General features: G+C 32.8%; 1 protein-coding gene and 1 pseudogene across 9 annotated transcripts in view; one reads left to right on the plus strand and one right to left on the minus strand.

Annotated features, from left to right (window-relative positions):
* Positions 1-2,301: 2,301 nt before the first annotated feature.
* LOC139491493 (agrin-like) overlaps positions 2,302-20,594 on the minus strand; it is a 55,205-nt gene continuing 36,912 nt past the window's right edge. For all 9 annotated transcript variants that reach the window (XM_071279220.1, XM_071279218.1, XM_071279219.1 and 6 more), the window contains 10 exons: positions 19,040-19,174; positions 16,267-16,404; positions 15,172-15,294; positions 14,596-14,724; positions 14,051-14,188; positions 12,962-13,087; positions 12,111-12,233; positions 9,335-9,475; positions 7,733-7,752; positions 2,302-2,406 (listed from right to left, as the gene is read on the minus strand). In XM_071279220.1, coding sequence (XP_071135321.1) covers positions 2,390-2,406; positions 7,733-7,752; positions 9,335-9,475; positions 12,111-12,233; positions 12,962-13,087; positions 14,051-14,188; positions 14,596-14,724; positions 15,172-15,294; positions 16,267-16,404; positions 19,040-19,174 — 1,090 coding nt within the window. In that variant the 3' untranslated portion in view covers positions 2,302-2,389. The remainder of the gene's footprint in view (positions 2,407-7,732; positions 7,753-9,334; positions 9,476-12,110; positions 12,234-12,961; positions 13,088-14,050; positions 14,189-14,595; positions 14,725-15,171; positions 15,295-16,266; positions 16,405-19,039; positions 19,175-20,594) is intronic.
* On the plus strand, positions 2,873-5,821 carry LOC139492115 (uncharacterized; annotated as a pseudogene).

Below are 20,594 nucleotides of genomic sequence, written 5' to 3' on the forward strand. Positions count from 1 at the left end.
TTCGTATAAATCAAAATGGCAATGTTTGTGTCTTGTTTTTGAAATTACAGTCGTTTTTGTTGACTCGGTTGCTCAAAATGTTTGCTCATCCATTGGTACATATTTTTTTTGACTCAAAACGTTATATTTGAAAACAGAGAGAAAACTATGGAACTGGCCGAGTAAAAAGTATAAAGTCGTTATATATCTGCCAACACAAATTCCGTTATTCTGTTTTTCAATTCCGGTAATTGACTCTATATTTAGAGATTTCTGTTTTGTTTGTTTGTTTTCCAATTCCCGTAATTGAGCCTATATTTAAAGATTTCTGTTTTAGTTTTTTCCCTTAAGAGATACATAACTTTTAATTGCCAATGGAGAGCAAGCTTAATGTCTGTAACCTTTCAGTTTTTAACATTTGTAGCTTCGATTTAGATTTTTGCAAAGCTAAATACTTTCTAAATATAAATTTTGAATGACGATATAATATTTCCTTTATGCTTTGCGTGAGCAAAAACCTTTTTTTTTCGGTGTAGATCTAGAACCAGTCTACGATTGGCAAAGGGAAGTAAATTTCTTCAAAAGAGTGTTAAACCAGAATCAAACCAGTAATTAGCAAATTAATTATTAGGATCAGAAACAATTGCCAGTCCGAAAACAATAATTCAGTATCGAACAATACGTACCCTACAAAATATAAAAAAAACTGACGAGTTCCGGAAAAGTAAGTAAAGAATAAAAGAGGTCAAATATGTTTATGGTGCTGCAAACGAAGATGCATTCTGAGCAAACATGGAGAAGTCAGCAACAAAAATAGGACAAAATTTACATTTTCCCAGGCATCTAAATCATCTTCATGATTGCTCAGAATGCAGGGTTTTGAGTCTTTAAAAAAATAATTATTTACAAAATGTGATTCTTCATGCCCTGTGTACCAGTTTTTTGTACATATCTTTTTAAGACAAATGTTCGGTACTTATACATCTTCGGATTTCAAATGTTTGGCTTTGAGCGTTCCTGATGAAGGTAAATCAAGAAAAGCACTTCGGACGCAAGAAATTATTAAACGTGCTGTTTCCCATTTTTTAAGAATTCAATGATTTTATTAACTTGAAGTAGCTACATGAAACAACAGAACACACATAATTGTTAATATCTGGAAAATTCGAACGACCTACATGTAATTAATAATATTCGAGCACGATGTCAACATCCCGTCCAACCCTCTTCCGGCAAATCCAAAGCTGACCAAGGAACTTTTTCATAACATGCGGTATACAGGACGAGTTATTCCAGTAACAACAGTTACAAATCTTAGAATCAATTTTCATTTGTCTGTTATAGTCAGATTGATATTAGGGAATCAACATTTGATACACTAAGTAAAAAACGAGCGAAAAGGGGAAAACAATCTGTGATGTGCAAGACTGACATACTGAGCATGGGGTTTTAAAATGCTATTCACAAGGTAATAGTTCACCAGATAACATGTAAACATTTTAACCTCGAGCCGGCCAAATGTACCTCATACTCTGCAATGGGGCGTGCTTAAACAAAGAAGTAGCAAATCCAAATTTAAAATTCTTTGGTTTGATACACATGGGGTTCGAAAAAAACAACACTCACAATCGAGTCAAAATCGATACCACCAGAAAGATAAATATATAAAACAAAATTTTCAAGACTGTATAAATAAAAAAGAAGATGTGGTATGATTGCCAACTTGTAAACAAAATTGTGACAACTCTCCACAAGAGACCAAATGACACAGAAATAACAAATATAGGTCACCATACGGTGATTTTCTGGAAGTCGAACTTATGTGTTGTGAAGTGAAGATGAGGCATCCACAAGCTTTTGATTCTATAAAAATGTTAAACAATCCTTAATATTTTTGAATTCGTATTTTTTTGTTTCCAAATTAATAACCGATAAGCTTTGTAAATTCTGATAGAGTCTCCTGTTTTGTTTTATGTGATTTACGTTTTATCCATTTTCAGGCATACGCATCTGCTTTATTCATCAGAACACTTAAAATTCTCATTCAGGTTCATTAGCTAGGGAATTAAATATATCAAGCATTTAGCTAAACACTCACCTTTGTCTACATTGTCAATGTCTCAAGTAATATTAAACATGACTAGTCGGACTATATTTATTTAGGGACGATGAAGATAAATAGGCCGGTTCGATTTCTCCATCCTTCGGGATAAAGGTCTCTTTAAGCTTCTTGTGGTTGCTTAACATGCAATGACGCAGTTATGACGCAGTTATGACATAACAGTTTTCTTACCTTTCTCATCAAACAATTGAAACGCAACATGACATCACTCCATTTATTTCAAAATAAAATAAAAGTATTGTTTGTACAAATTTATTATCGGATCCTTTTTACTGCTCGTCTTCAAATTTAGAATCTTCCTTCACCTAAAATAGATCAAATATGTATTAATCAATATTCATGCTTTATTAGAATACTCTAATACAATTTGGTCAAAATCCTATATGCGGCTCAAAGTAAAGAACAAACTATAGATTTATGTAAAAAAAAAACATGCATGTAGTGAAATTGGATATTAAATTAAATGATTTTTAAAGAACTAATTTCCAGAGAATCTAACTGAGTGAAAATAAGCTATTGTCACGTGCTGAACATGCTGAAGCGGAAACACATCCGGGATTGCTTAGTTTTTGAAAAAAGTAATCTCAATTCGTACTTCGAAAATATTTTGAAAATGTCTCAGCTTCGATATATATATATATTTATTAAAGGTATTAAGTCACATGACGTTGTAACGGTCAAGTGATTGTTTACTATAAACACGTGTGTGTGTTTATATCAAGCACATGGTGTGTGTTTACGTTCTATTTGATTGGATGGCATATACCCGTACTGCCGGTTTTACGGGTATATGCCCTCATGATTTTCGTGAAAAGCATGATTAAGTATTACTTAAGGGGGTAGCTTGAGAAAATTAAGTTATTCGAAGTTTGCCTATAGTACGACGTAGCAGCATTCGTTATTGTGGTATGTCTGACTCCGAGAAACTTCTAGATTCCGACCATGAATCTTTGCCAGCTGGTACTAGTGTACATTCGTTGCGTGATGGTATTTCTGCACATAATACTGGGAATAACGACTTGGTGGATACTTTCTCTCTGTTTAAAACCTATCTTGATGGGAAGATCGCTACTCTACACAAAGATTTGGCAGTTGGCAACGAGAATTTTGCTACCAAACTCAAGCAGGAAGTTTCAGTTAAACTCAAAGGTGAGGGCAACCAGATACAATTCAACTTTAATTGTGAAATCATGGCCGACCTCGTTAAGCTCCAGAAGCGTATTCCTGATGAAGATGCAGCTTGTCTTAAATTGGTATCTTGAGCTATCCTTAAGGTTAAGAAGCGAAATAAACTCATCCGCATTGCAGACAAATCTCCTGCAGGATGGAAAACCGTCCGTGAATATGAAAGCGACGACCTTGCCTCCGACTCCGAAGACGAGAAGCGCATTCGTTCTGCAGAAACCCGTGCCATCAGGAGTATCAAGGAAAAGAAAAGACCTCATCCTTATAGAACCGTTACAGCTACTGCTTCTGCTCCTTCTGCACCTATGCCTAATCAACATAACGCTAGACAAAACAACTACCAACAGCCGCCCTTTCGGACCGGCAGACGGAGGGAACAGTCATCTCAGGACATCTGTTATAACTGCAACCAGCTTGGCCACTGGCGAACTCAGTGCCCCCTCCTATTCAGTACAAAACCAGGTGTCTCAGGGACAACAAGGCAACAGAATTAATGATAAGTATTTTTATACTACTTTTTTAGATGAACGTAATCTTTACGGACAGTTTGAACTGTTTATGTCACATGCAAAATATTTTGATAATATTGATATTTCATCTGTTGCAAAAGGGGTGAAATATAACTTACGCAAGCATATACAATTTTGGAAACATATAGGTGCTAATGAGTTTGTTATAAATACTATCAAAAATGGGTATGTTATTCCTTTTTTGCAGACTCCTACATCTATGTCATTAAAGAATAACAAATCTGCTAATGTCCATTCTAAATTTGTTAATGAAGCAATTTCAGAATTACTTGATATCGGAGGTGTTATTGAAACTCCATTTCAACCTTTTGTTGTAAATCCGCTTAGTGTTGCAGTTCAAAGTTCGGGCAAAAAACGTCTGATTTTGGATTTAAGTGAACTGAATGTTTTTATTAAAAGAGAAAGAATTAAATTTGAAGACTGGAAAGTGTAGAGCAATTAAACATTTGATTTTATGTAAAGCTAGAGGCACTTTGATCGTTCCAAAGTGGCCTTCCTCGTCATTTTGGACAATGATTTTTAAAAGAGGTTCGCATTTGCAACCATATGTAATTGATGTTTTAGAATTTCAACCAAATCAGAACATTTTTATTCATGGTATGAATAATAAGTCCCTGTTGGGATCTTCTGAATTCGTTTCTAGTGTTTTAGCTATTAGATTGAACGCTGAGTTCACGTAAGAATTTACGACAAGGCTGTTGAGCAAGGTCGCATAGTAAAGACAAGGCCAAATTTATTGGCAAGGTCGTTTGTTGATGACAAGGCCAAATTTAATAGGCAAGGTCTCACTGACATGGCCAGTATGAAAAATAAATCTGGCAAGGTCATTTAATTATATTGTAAGCTTGTTGTATAGTAGATTATATTTCTATTTCATATGCACGTTTTTCAGATATTTTTTCATGTGGAATATGGAAATCCTTGCCTAAGCCAGTCGACCAAGATTTGACATCTTTATCTAATTGCCTACCTGAGTTCTGTCTGCGTTCGAAGGCCGAGAATACCAAAAGAAAATATTCATATGCATTTAACAATTTCTGTAAGTGGTGTAATAACTATTTAAATGTTAAATCTTTACCAGCTTCAGATTTTTATGTTTCATTGTACTTAATACACCTGTCAAAGACATTTAATTCGTATGCTAAGGTTGAAGAAGCATATTATTCCATAAGCTGGGCTCATAAACTAGCAGGCTATCCAAACCCGTGTTATTCACAGTTGTGTATATCGGTTAAAGAAGGAGCTCATAGAAAGATCGGACATGCTATTGTAAATTAAAAAAAAAACATTTACACCAGATACTTTAAAGAAAATTGTTATTAAATATGGTCAAGAATGTAACAATCTTATAGAAATTAGAATTTGTTGTATGTGTCTTATAAGCTATGCAGGGTTCTTAAGGTTTTCTGAAATGGTAAATTTAAAAAGATCTGATTTAAAATTTAGTGATTCACATGTCTCTTTGCTCATAACGATTAGCAAAACTGATCATTATAGAGAAGGCACACAGGTTTTAATTGCTAGAACAGATACACAAACATGTCCTGTTAGTATGTTGGAGAAATATTTATTATTATCTAATATTGACGCTTCATCTTCAGATTATATATTTAGATCCATGTATTTATGTAAAAAATCTAAGTCTTATAAACTGAGAGGTCTTAAACCTTTATCATATACTAGAGTAAGAGAAATTATATTATCAGCTCTTGAATCTATCGGTTTAGATAAGTCCAAATTTGGATTACATAGCTTGAGATCAGGTGGAGCTACTGCAGCTGCATCAGCTGGCATTCAGGATAGATTATTCAAGAAGCATGGTAGATGGGCTTCAGATAAAGCCAAAGATGGCTATGTAAGAGAAAATATAAAAGAAAAACTGACAGTGTCTAAAAGTTTGAGAATATAATTTTCATAAATATACTTTATACATTGTATATGTATCACTCTATGTTCACATCTCACATCTACTTGCATTTTTTGCTTTCTTTGTCTTTCGAAAGGCTGCTACAGCTGTAGGCACACTTATCCTATTTATGTGTTGTTTTATTTATTAAATAATTTATATTCGTTTGAGTTGGCGAATTAGAATATAAATATATTTATTAAAGGTATTAAGTCACATGACGTTGTAACGGTCAAGTGATTGTTTACTATAAACACGTGTGTGTTTACGTTCTATTTGATTGGATGGCATATACCCGTACTGCCGGTTTTACGGGTATATGCCCTCATGATTTTCGTGAAAAGCATGATTAAGTATTACTTAAGGGGGTAGCTTGAGAAAATTAAGTTATTCGAAGTTTGCCTATAGTACGACGTAGCAGCATTCGTTATTATATGTTTACCCACCCACCCACCCCTTTTATGAGATGGTTATCGTTAATAGGAGTATATGCATTAGTACATTATATTAATATGAATTTTTCCTCTTTTGTAGATAGTTTTTGATTGTGTTACTGTTACTGTATATAACTGTGCTATTGTATGATTGGACTGATGGTAGTGTGCCTGAATTTAAAGTGAAGGACTTTAGTTTGAGAATGAAATTGAATGTAATGTAATATTAAAGGCTGCTACAGCTGTAGGCACACTTATCCTATTTATGTGTTGTTTTATTTATTAAATAATTTATATTCGTTTGAGTTGGCGAATTAGAATATAACAAAATTTACAATACGGCACGAGGAATGGACAAAGATGCTACAATTGTCGACTATTGGGAATAAATTTTGCATCATGATCCAATTGAAATAAAAATGTCCTTCTTCTCTTTGAAAACGACTCTTCCTCATAGAACATGATTATGCAGTTGATATTAAAACAATAAGTGATAATAACACCATATAACCCCATAAGACGTAAGTTTTGAATATATAATAAATGTTTTCCAAATATTTTTGGAGATACACTTGTTATAAAGTTTATGTATTTGTTTAATGAATACTTTTTATTGCTTGATTTCAAATAATAAAATTTAGAATATCGGGAATGAGTCTTAGAGTCAGCAACCCAACCAAAAGATAACAAAAAACCCACAAAATGCCAACAATAAGTTTCCAACACTGCGAGAAACTCCTATACCCGTAGGCGAGCTTCAGCTGGTCCATGGACAAATATATGTACTAGTCCAGTGAGATTGGACGTCATACAGAACTCCAAAAACTTATAAATGAATTGGAATTAACAAACATATAAGACTAACAAAGGCCTTTGTGTCTCAAAATCGCGAATCAGTGTGGCTGCACGTTGTTGATTGGGTATATTTTTGGTATTTTGTTATATTTTAGCTCATTCTGAATGTATTAGCCTGTTGTGTGACATTATATACAGGGTCCGAATCCTTATTTTGTAAACTCATGAAAGTAGAAAAAATTTTCAAACAGACATTTAAAAAGTGCATATTGCGTACCCTAAAACGATGTTGTAGTTTCTGAGTACTTACGGCGAGTCAAGACTTAACTTTAATCTTTAAATTAATCAGAACAAATTATGAATGTATAGAGTCAGGAACTTATCACATTTTGCTAAAACAATTATAAAATTGACTGTATGAAGCCTTGATTGTAAACAATTCTCTAAACAATTACTGTACAATTGTTTGATATTTTTTTAGTGAAGTTTTCTCATTAAAAACTGTTGGCATATTTTTCTCGCAACATGTTTAATTTGTAATTTCATTGATAACAAAAATCATGTTCTTGCTTTGCATTTAAAGGTTTTACTTAGCAACCTATTAATTTTGTCTTAGTAATTTTTTAACATGTATATTTCTCTATAGTCGGGTTGTTGTCTCTTTGACACATTCCTAATTTCCATTCTCAATTTAATACCAATTTTTATAACCCCAAAACAAGCTTGTTCTTACATGTACGTGTGTATCGTTTACTAGAAGATTTCATTTATCAATACTTACAAAACTCAAAATCCTCTCCCCTGGAAATTATATAAAAGTCATTTAAATATCTTTAATCAAAATTGAAAATCATTAATGATCTAGTAAATGAAAATTACATTTACCGCAGGTAATACAGAAAACAACTCTGGATAAAACATTAAAGCTGGTTTGTAATTTAATATTGCTGTAATGACATACATGGTACCGTTTTTTCAGCAAATGACTTTAAATTGTTATCAAAGGTACCAGGATTATAATTGTATACGCCAGATGCGCGTTTCGTCTAGATACGACTCATCAGTGACGCTCATATAAAAACAGTTTAAAAGCCAAACCAGTACACAGTTGAAAAGCATTGAGGATTCAAAATTTCAAAAAGTTGTGCCAAATACGGCTCAGGTAATCTACTCCTGTAGAAATTCAAAGTTTTGTAAGTCTTTCTATTTAAATGCTAAAACTTGCATGAAACAAATCCAATACGTATTCATAATGAAGAACTTATGAACAAAAAATCATCAAAAAATATAGCCGACTTCTAGCGTATAATATTCTTTTGTGATGTTATATTTCTTGATTCAAACTACCTAATAAATACGTCATCATGAATTATTTTCTCGTTCGGAACAGATTGTATTGCAACGTGATGCCAGCATAGGACGCGAAACACCAATTCCGGATCCGTTTTCAGTTATACTTAAAAATGTGCTATTAATCTTAGTTTTAGTTTTCAACCATCCATTTGTTGGTGTTTCTTTTTGGCATATGTTTTATAGAGATAATGTTTAATTGATTATCACCGCCTCCTTAATGGAGTAGACAGTAAAAAAGCTAAATCACAAAAATACTCAACTCCGAGGAAATTCATAACGGAAAGTCCCTAATTAAATGGCAAAATAAAATTATAACACACATCAAACAAATGGACCACAACTGTCATATTCCTGACTTGGTACAGGCATTTTCAAATGAAGAAAATGTTGGATTGAACCTGGTTTTATAACGCTAAACCTCTCACTTATATGACAGTCGTAATAAATTCCATTACATTTACAACGATGCGTAAACAAAACAGACACAATAGGTCAAATAGTCAACATAGGGATACAGCAATCATTGTCGTTTTACAATTTCAATCAGTACAAAATTAAACAAATACTTAACAAAGAAACACAGATCGACCAATTCTTATTGCTTATTGACGTAGACAAATCAAAACAGCCCATTATTCAAGAATTATTAGTGAACAAATAATTAAGTATAAAGTAGATAATACAAAAACCTAGTATCAACAATGCCTGCAAGTATGGTAAACAGATAAAAAAAATAGTTAATCAGTTAATCGATTAAATTTATCAACCGACCAAACTAATCAATATGTTAATTCTATCAGTCGGTTAATTGTATCAATCGGTTAAATTTATCATGTGTTTAGGTTTATTAATCGGTTAATTTTATCAATCGAATAATTTTATCAATCTGTTAATTTTATCATTTAGTTAATTAGGTTTATTAATCGGTTAATTTCATCAATCGATTAATTTTATCAATCTGTTAACTTTATCAATCGGTTAATTTTAATAAGTGGTTAGTTTTATCATTCAATATCAGTAATATACTTACATGCACTTAGCCACACAATGGTTCATATATTTGGTTTTAGAAATTACTCCACAAACAGGAAACCGAAAATGTGGACATGATTTTTCGCATTCTTCTATCGTTTTACATGGACACTTTGATTGACATTGCACTTTGACTTTACTGTAAGATTAGAATACAGTTATTAGATATAAGATAAACAAATATCGTGAATATGTTTTATCGATTCATACACATATTGCAGTGGGTCATTATTTTTGTCATGTGATTATGTGACTGCAATATGTGTATGAATCGATAAAAACATATTCGAGATATTTGTCATGCTTATGAATGGTCTGAAATACCGCGATAAATAGAAATTGCTGAAATATACACATTGCAAAACTCATTACAACACTTTGATTTTTGGCCAAAAAAAACCTACTATGATAACATATTTGTATAATGGTATTGATACATTGTTAATGATGGCACTTGCGTTAAAAGATTAAAAGTGTATGTAAAAAAGTGTTAATTAAAAGCAATGTTGATAACAAAAAGAAGTATTTCTGTACCCAAAAATGCATTCTACAACTTTTACTGTACTCGAACCGTTTAGTCGGAGTAGGTATTGCAAAATAAATCTTAGAATGATTCTTCATATAATGGTTGGTTGTTATAGGGCAAAGCATCAATACTTGGTTTAGCTTCCATTTACCGGAATAAACGCCTCTCAACGTGTTGTCATGCCTGCCATCAACCAACAAAGGTGTTGTTCAGTAACCGCAACCATTCGTGACGAAGGGCATTGTTAAATACATCAAATGTCTGAACTGACGGTGTCCTTTCACGCACTAACACATGTCCCATACATGCCCGATATGATTCATATCCAGGCTATAAGCAGACCAAGGAAGAGTTTATATTGCTTCGCCACATTAATAATCAATAATAGTACTGGAACTATGTGACATAAACCATAAACACAGAGGATAATTATGAAAATCAGGCACTACACTTGGCTGAAGAATGTCTCTTTGATATCTTTGGTCATTACGATTTCCTCTAGCTGTTTAAACATCTAACCAACAGTCACGTGACACAAATCCTCATACCATAATCGATCCACCTCCAAATGCCACAGGTCCTATGATGTTCCTTTCAGCATATACAGTATTTGATTGTTGCCATTCACGTACGCGGCTATCAACCACGTGCAACATAACATGACTTTCAACGGACAAAGTGACCTTCTTCTAAAACGCTTCATTTCTGTTTTGACCAGCTCTGCGTCATTGCATACGGGCAACTTTTTGTCTTTTCGTAAGCAAATGTCTCCTAACTTGTCTTCTCGCACGATGAAAAGTAGCATTGAGTAGATTTTAAACGGCTCTTTTTGAAGTCTATGTATGACAACAACACCTTTTTAAGAACTGTACTGCTTGCAAAGGGTGTTCTTTTGACCCACCTTCATAAGGCTTGGTTTTCCCTATCTGATGATATAGGTTTTTGTCTGATCTTGGAAGGTGTATTAACCCATTAGTTGATTGATTTTTATTTACCAAACAATATACGATTTATATTTGAATGGTGATGAACAACAATACATACACCTGTCGCAGCGACATACTTGCATCTCTTGTGCCAAATAATCGGCAATCTTGTTAAAGTTTAAGAGTTGTGGAAGACCAGGTATATGGTTTAATTTCAATCATATAATTTTACAAGCTTGTTTATTTAACAATAATAATACTATACCTGTTTTATTGTTTACGGGTACAGTAGTTGCAAGTGCAGATTAGAAGTTATCGACTCGACATTTATTGATTAAACTCAGCAGAGATTTAGACAATGTTTTACTAGTTCTATTTCAATAAAATTAAATCACAAAACAACATAGAGTGTGTTTAATTTACATTTCAAATCAGTGTTGCAATACTTTTTGCCATGTGTATATATGTATATATTTGGTTTGGAAGTTTGGTTATACCAGTAGAAAACTCACTTTATCAGGATAGCATATCCCTATTTTACGAAGATATTGTTTAACAAACCTAGTCACTTTTATAGATATAAATTGTTATGTCTCATTGACAATCATACCACATCTTCGTTTAATATTAAAACATTTGCAGAATAATGAACGAGTGTTGAACGTAGCTTGTTTAAAGCGTAACTAGTTCTGAAATTCAAATAGATTTTTAAGCAAAGTTGAAATATGATAATCTGTATCATTGAATCGGTATTGCCCAAACCGGTACATTCCATCAATAGGAATATCATTTATTTATTATATCAATTGAAGATTTCTATAATGAAATTAGCTAAAATAATAGACCAAAATAAACCGTGATAACAAAATCGATTTAGCACCCCACTAGTTATATGTAGCGTGTAAAGAACAAATAAAGTATCAGTCATAAAACATTAAAATGCTAAGGATATACATATTTTTGGACCATGAAAATGTGTCGATTAAAGCAGGATGTTGGAATACTCATGTGTTGGATTAGACAGGTTACACTTTAGATTTAAAATTGATAAGTCTCCATAGTGCATATAAAGTACCTGTATACTTTTGTTTGCAGTTAGCAAAACTGTTTTTATTTTAATGTTAAAATATTTATTTTATTTCCTGGAGATTTTGTTTAAAACTCCGCTTATACAAACTGAAAGCGACAGAACAATCCAACTCTTTGTTGAACTGATGTATCAAAATGTTCTGAGTACTCCTTCAAAACTTAAGCACTCAATATCTGTATTGCTTTTGAAGATTTACTTACTACCCTAAAACCTGATCAAATGACATGCGTACCTGCATTTAGCTTCACACGCATTTTTGTACGTTTTCTTATCAACACCGCAGACAGGTGAATGTGGTTCCCCTTCACATGTACAAGGACAAGGACATTTTCCATCACAAGCTTTTGTTGTTTTTCTAAAAGAATGAAATGTACAGGTTAATGTATATACTCAAAACATAAACTATTGTTTCTGAACTTAAATATGTGTGTCGTTGTCGCCCTCCCTAGATTCGCAATATGTTCTTCAAATACTTATATTAATAAGTGTAGTTCAGTGAAAATACTACTGAGATGAAACATATTTTCCAAATAAGTTTATGGATTATCGAGATCAATTCTGCAATTGTAGACAAACAATCATTATATAATTTCCTTGTGCGAGAATATGTTCAGGTTGTTCTCTTCTAAACTAACAACATTTCTTCTTTTGTATTTTCAAACACATAACATTGTTTTCTTTCAAACTCAATGAAAACATAACAAAGATGTTTCGAACATGTCTTGTTTGTTAGTGGAACCATATGGATATCACAAGAGGATTCCGAATATCTGACAAAAAGTAAAAAAGATAAGTGAACATCATTAAATGATAGTGTAAGCTTGAGATAAATCGTTCGAAGATACAAATACAATGTACCTTTCGTCGACTCATCAGTGACGCTCAGATCAAAACAGATATAAAGTCAAACAAGTACAAAGTTGAAGAGCATTAATGACCAAAACATGCAAAAGTTAAAAAAAAAGTGTGAATAAGGGCAGTTTTCCTAAAGAAAGCTCATTTTGACGAGATTTTCATTAATTTTACTTTTCCCCTTTTACAGGTCACAGTACTCCTTCGTGCTTTTCCAATAACATTACTTACTTGCACTTGGCGTGACATAAAGAGAGATAGTCTTTTCCATCTGCACCGCATACTTGTTTTCCACCTTTCGGGCATTGACTCTCGCACGAACAGGGACACCGATGATTACATTTTACTGTTGCTTTTCTAAAATATACATTTTGGAGCAGAGTTGTTAACTTCGTCACTATTTTTTTTACTGCAAATGTATTTGTGTTGAAGTAAAGTATGCTAATCGAAAATAACAAAATGTAAACTGATGTATAAAAACACTGCAATTTATTAGATGATATTTTTTTTTAACTAAATTTGTATGACTTTTGTCTTAATATTTCGGAAAGTAAAACAAATATTGATTTTCAGTCAAGTTATTCTGAATTCCTATTTATACAAATTCTTCAAATTATGTTTAAATGTCCTCGGCACTATCAGAGTGCGTTGGCAGTTATCAAAGGTACCAGGGTTATAATTTAGCACACCAGACGCGCGTTTCGTCTACATAAGACTAAACAGTGACGCTCATATCAAAATATTTATAAAGCCAAACAAATATAAAGTTGAAGAGCATTGAGGATCAAAAATTCCAAAAAGTTGTGCAAAATACGGCTAAGGTAATCTATGCCTGGGGTAAGAAAATCCTTAGTTTTTCAAATAATTCAAGTTGAGAATGTTTTGGTTAATTACGGAAGAGTTAAAATTGTACGAAAACGATTAAAGACCACGTTTAGACTGTTTCAAATGTGTTGAAACACATTCATACTGTGTTCCAACTGTTAAAACACAAATTAAAGAATAAGAAAAAATTATTCAAAATTTGAATATTATAGAGAAAATCTGAGAAATACATATGAAAATACAAAGACAATATTTTTACAAAATCAATTAACTCTATAGTTTGACTATATAAAATGATTTCATGTGTTCTTGTTGAAAAAACTCTGCAGTAAAATTCAGATTACTTAATTTTGCAAAGAAACAAATGCAAAAAAAGAGTTCAAATGTCTGGCTTTCGTGATATAAAACGCATGTATTTTCGTCGTATTGTACATGTTATATATATAATATAAGTTGTAATATCGTATCTAAACATAACTAATAATCTTTACTTACTCACATACAGCAGTACATCTGTTTGGATATGTTTTGTGTTTCGAGCCAATCGCACCACAGACAGGGCTTCCACCACCACTTTTGCATTGTCTTTCACATGAACATGGACATGGACCTTTACATAGTACCTCAGTTTTACTGTAACAAAAAACATTGACATTGTTTTTTTCCTGTCTGGATTTCTTAAATTTGTCTTAATGGTAACATAAATTGATAATATTTTAAAAACTATAACGTTTTGAGAAATATAAAAGTACAATTTAATTTTATACTTTACAAAACATTCGGGTTTTTTCCCCTGTTTTTTTTTTCAAGAGCTTACGAAACATCATAATATAGTGGAAACAGTCTTAATGAGATTATTAAGTTGGTTAATCTAAAATGAATTATTTTTGAAGAAAACAAATTATGTTGTTGAGCATCACTTAAAAATTGAAAAAAAAATGCGAAAACAAAACTGATACAAACACAAAATGTTAAATGGAGTGTAATACGCACAATACTGAGCATTGTTAATAATATTTTCCCATATTATAGTATCTTACCTGCATTCGGCAAAACACACTGAAGGGTAGATGTTATTATCTTTACCACAAAACAAATCGTTACTTGTCGGCATAGGACACCCACATGGAGAACATGGACATGGTGTTTTACATTCAATTGTAACCTTACTGAAAATAGAATAATGAATACAAAAACAGTTCTTTGTTACACTATTTGCAGACTTATACCCGTGGTGTAGTGGTTAGTGCATCGGACTACTAACACAAAGGTTCCTGGTTCGATTCCCGTCTGGGATACACCATTTGCGAGTATGGTCTCGAGGAAACGATGATAGTCCGTCGGAAGGGGACGATAAACGACTGACCCGTGTTAAGAGAGAGCCATATCTCTTGCACGTTAAAGACACCCTTGTAGATTTTGAAAAGAGCAGGCTAACGCCGCTACAAGGCAGCACTCGCACCCGCAGAGTGGAAAGGGATTAATATAAGTTGCAAATCTTGTTTCCCAATCCACTATAAATAAATATGTTTAAAAAAAACAGAGTTATAACACACAAACACTATAATCATAATAAAACTTGGTTTTTGTAAAACGTAAATAGCTTACTAACTCACTTGCACTTAGCTTCACATTCATTGTTGTATGTAGTTGAGTCTGAAGCACAAACTGGTTTGTTTTCTGCTGGACAGTCACATGGACATTTACTACAAACTTCGTTACATTTAACAGTTGTTCCTCTGTAGCAAAAAAAAAATAAATAAAAAAACAATTATATCTGTTTCAGTAGTTAGATACAATGTCATGTACAACCATAAAATTCAATACACTTTAAAAAAAAAATAAAGTTCACACAGGCATTTGAATTCATTATCATGCAGAAATATGCAACTTTCTATAATTTAAAATTTTTCATAACAAAACTATTTTGCTCTGATCAATTATGGCTTCCTGTCAGGTGTTTATACCTTATTTTTTGGTTTTAGCTCTTCAACGTTACCAAGCCCAGACGCCAGTACTTTGGAGATGACATGACAAGATGGGTGCTCTTTTATTTTAATATTTATGTTATAAAATTTCAAGATTATGTATGTAGGTGTATGTTGTATATTCCGCATGCATAGTTTCGATTCTTTGTCCGTTTTATTTTCCTTTTTGATTCAAACCGTTCCTCAATGTTCGAATGATATTTTGTAATCTCAATGTGTTTTTAATTTGCTTCGAGCTTCAGAAAAATATGATTTACTGAAGAAATCATTATAAAAATATTATATCGATATTTATTTTGTTGGTTTTTTTTTTAATGTTCTCTTTGGCCCAAATAATGACTGGTGTACATGGGGGAAAAAGTGGGCTGAGGTTGAATGTTTTCATTGAACATTTATTTATTATAAAATAAATTATCGCTATTCTATAAAATTTGTCTTTGCTCTTTTGACTAATAAATTCCTTTCTCATCACAGTAGAATGGTTTGAAAAAATATCGCTAGGAACTAAGGATGCACGTGCCCGTTGTCAAAGACATTAACAAAGTCATCATAGGTAAAAAAGTGATATTCAGATTATCATTGGTTATCTCAACTCGATTGCCTTTCTCACTTTCGGTATACCGGCACAAGCGAGAAAACCAATCTCGTTGAGATGATTAAAGATAATCTATAATTCTATTACAACATAAAAATATGATAACGTATAAGTTTAACACTACTCACGCGCAGGCAGCAAGACAAGCAGATGGGTACGTCTTCTCATCTTTACCACAGACCTGCTTTTCTGTTCCTGTTCCTTTAGCTGCACACTGAATTTCACATGAACATGGACACTTTCCGGAACACTTAACTGCTACTTTTCTAAAGATTGAAATTTACTAAAATAAAACCTTATAAGTATCTAATCGTCTAAAATAAAAGAAACAAAATCAAGACAAGTCGAAACAAAACGAAAAGAAAATCAAATAACCAATGGTATTTAAAGCTGGACTTGCGCATGCAAACTGGCCAATGAATCAAACGTGGAATTACGCTTTCAGTGAAATAGTTCCGATGCTCAATTTTAGCCCCTTTTCCATATTTCAATAGTTTATTTATATAATCAGATAATATATACGTGTTAACCTACATGTCTTTATAGTAAATGACCTGTCTTTTCGTCTGTTTCAAGTTTTTTTGTCTTCAGAGGCGGATTATGGGAAGAACTAAACATATTGACAATGGATAGACTTTGTATATGTATATGTCTAAAACCAAAATTTGTCTAGTTGATGTCCCCTCTCAAAATCCTAGATTCGAATGTTTTCTGATAAAGCATTGTCAGTTTTTTCTTTTATGAATATTAAATTATCCTTGATACTGTCTGTCTCTCTCCTAGGAAAGCTTTTCATCAAGATAATGGAAATAGCGGAAGACAGTCTTTCTACCCAATATATAGATGCCTTAATCGAACTTGTTACAGCAGTTTTGATATGTTGGTTGTCAATTGTCTTCAATTGGTTATATAGTTCACGTTCTTTTGTTTCAAATGCAAGTAATAAATAGTAGTTAATGAGTTACCTAAATGGTGTAAGATGTGGAGCAAAATTTATTTCCACTACCGAAGCAGCTAATTTCACCCATGGTTTTTGATGGAGTTCGTGTGGTCAGTATTTTGTGTATGTGTTGTGTTTTGTTTACCGCTGAATGTCGTTTGTTTCGTTTTTTTGCAAGGTCATGATTTGTTTGTTTTCAACTTATGATTTTGATTGTCCCTTTGGTATCATTTTTCCCTACCGTATATGCCTGCATAGTATATTTTTTTATCATATACTTAGACTAAATAACATATAAATTTTACCGTATGATAATAGTATTAATTTGACGTAAATTCCATATTTTTCGAATTGGTGCTTAGCGGGCTGATATGAAAAGTTTATCACATGCTTCGATTGTTATCACATGCCTTTCCGTAACGTTATCACATGGCATTCCGGTAATACTCGGCCATTTCCGGAAAATACACCTCAATGCTACGTTTTCAGTGAAAAACATTACAAAGTAGTGTACAAAATAATTATTTGAATACTGGAAAGTATATTGTTTAAAATAATAAAAAAAAAAATTTAAAAAAAACAAACAAACAAACAAATTATTTAATAAATCACGGCATTTTTTAAGTTTTTCTTAAACATAATTTAGAAAGTTTCCTTAAAAAGTTGACTTTTCCAAACAATGATCATTAGGTATATTGTTGAATTATTTTTTTTCCGATTCGTCCATACTAAAATGTTTGTTTTCTTTTTCTCTGTTGAGGCATATGATAGAAAGATCTCATAATGAATGTATCAAATTTTGGGCCCGACGGCCGTGAACCTTTTTACTCTTTAAACTTCGGGAACCACATAAAAGATCAATATGTGAATCTGTTATTTTTCTCTACTGTTGAAGCATATGATAAAAAGATCATAACATGTCATTTTTCATATCGCATGTATTATCAGCCCTCGGTCAATATCAGCCCTCGAGCCGTGCGGCTCTTGGGCTGATATTGAACCTAGGGCTGATAATACATGCGATATGAAAAATGCCATGTAATAATCTGATAAATGCTAATATTAATATTTTTTCTGTTAATTTACAGTTGATTAATAGTAAAATAAATTAAAAGTTTAAGTTTCTATTAACCTAAGACATTCAAAGCAAATAAAATTGAGAACGGAAATGAGGAAATGTTTACAGCGGACAACAACCCGACCAAAGAGCAAACAACAACCGAAGGCCACCGATGGGTCTTCAATCTATCGAGAAACTCCCGCACCCGGAGGCGTACTTCAGCTGGCCCCTACACAAAAATGTATACTAATTAGTAATAATGCCCGTCATACTAAACTCCGAAACATACACAAGAAACTAAAATTTAAAATAAAACAAGACTAACAAAGGCCATAGCCTGAGGCCCCTGACTTGGGACAAGCGCAACAATGCGGCGGGGTTTAACATGTAAACACGGTTAAGTTCGATTAGGCGTATTTTCGAGATTTGGAAACAAATTGAAATCATCCAATTTTAGCGAAATAACCTCCTGTTTATATACTTTTCTGTCTGCATTTTTGTAGGGCCACCAAGGTGTCTTAACTAGACATACATTGAATTATAAAACTTGTATCTTAATATGTGTAACAATAATGTTGTCAGTAAATCCTATTGAATATCTGTACTGATTATAAGGAAATTATCGAGTAATACATGTACACTCGCTATAGGAAAAGATAATGTCTTTATGAAATGTGATACTATATACCTTTCAGAATTGCGTGTCATCAACTTTGTTCCATTTCTTCTTTATTGGCCCCTTTAATTTATTTTTATTCAAGCGTCACTGGTAAGTCTTGAGAAGCCGGAAAGCACGTTTGTCGTACATTTTTAATACTGCCGACTTTGGTGAGTATATTGTCAACTGAATTGTGTTGACCATATACGAACTGTTATATACGAACTATGAATTAAAACTTACGCGCAACCAGCGAGGCATTTGTTTGGATATGTTTTAAACACTTTTCCATCAATACCACAGACAGGACTGCCACCACTTTTACATCTTCTATCACACGAACATGGACATGAACCTTTACAATCTATCTCTGTTTTACTGAATAATATATATTAAATAGTACAACGGTTAGTTCAACGTGACTAAAAGGCAACATCACATACCAACCAAAATACTAGTAATCATGTAGATGTTTGATATATAAATCCGTTCAGAGGTTTGACATTCACATGTCAAGGAACATAAAAGCACATAATAGTTAACAGAGAAGAAATAAATATGATACTAAAAGAATTAAGTAAGATAAACAAACAATGATCACGTGATATACAAAACAGAACAAAACAGTGAACACAATTGCGACGGATAATTAACTGAACAAAATATTAATGCTTCATGCATTTAAAATAATTGTAGGTCTGACGAAATACATTCGTACACTTATAAAAGAAGATGTGGTATAATTGCCAATGGAACAACTCTCAACAAGAGACCAAAATGATACAGAAATTACCAACTATAGGTCACCGTACGGCCTTCAACGATGAGCAAAGCCCATACCGCATAGTCAGCTACGAAAGGCCCCGAAATGACAATGTAAAACAATTCATGCTTGAAAATATTCTTCTAGAAAACATGTCTAAGAGTCGTCTTCGTATACATGGGATACATTTATTGCAACTGAAATTTCATACTTCCTGAAACGGTCATGTTTTGAAACCTAAATATTCACATAATTGTTGTTTTTATGGTAGATTTTGCACCCTTCATTGTCATTTATTCGGATATTGAATGTAGAAAATCAACCTAACGATGTTAGAGTAGATCTGATTCGTAACTTCCTCCCCGGCGCCGGAGCTGGAACCTGTACGTTTTATTTCCAACTTCTACGACAACACCGCCTAGCATTGCGCAGAGACCTTATCCCCTCCTCTAACTCTAGCTTATAAAAAATAAGCTTTCGTTTCGGGAGGTGCTACCTTGTTTAAAAAAAAATCGTTTTATCTAATGAGGTAAAATAATTGAACGTGGCTACCCAGAGGGCATAAATGAAAAAAACATAGAATGAGTCCCTCATTTTTCTATCATCACTTGTTTCCAGTAACTCCAACTTTAGTAATGGCTTTACAGTTCGAATGTTTTTTTAAATACAAGTTTAAATTGCAGGGCTCCATTCATTCTGGATAGGATGTATAAGTTCAATTATTTTACCTCATTATATAAAACTTATTTTTCTAATCATTATTAGACTGTTATTCGTTTGGGAGGCTTAAATATGTAGTTTCTGTTGCAATTGACCAACCGTTGTCAAATTTGAAATATTAATATACCAACTTGGATCGGTTAGGACATTTTTGACTTTTTTGTTTGAGGACTGCCCTCGATGCAGTTATAACATCTAAACTGTCACAACCTTTGGAAATTTAGAGTTGTGTCAGTTCACATCGAAAATAACTTTTTTCATTTGGTATATCTTTGTAATCTTTGCGCCAAGTTTGGAAATTTTTAAATTGTATCA

This window comes from Mytilus edulis, chromosome 10 (genome assembly GCF_963676685.1).
Source record: "Mytilus edulis chromosome 10, xbMytEdul2.2, whole genome shotgun sequence".
Taxonomy (NCBI): domain Eukaryota; kingdom Metazoa; phylum Mollusca; class Bivalvia; order Mytilida; family Mytilidae; genus Mytilus; species Mytilus edulis.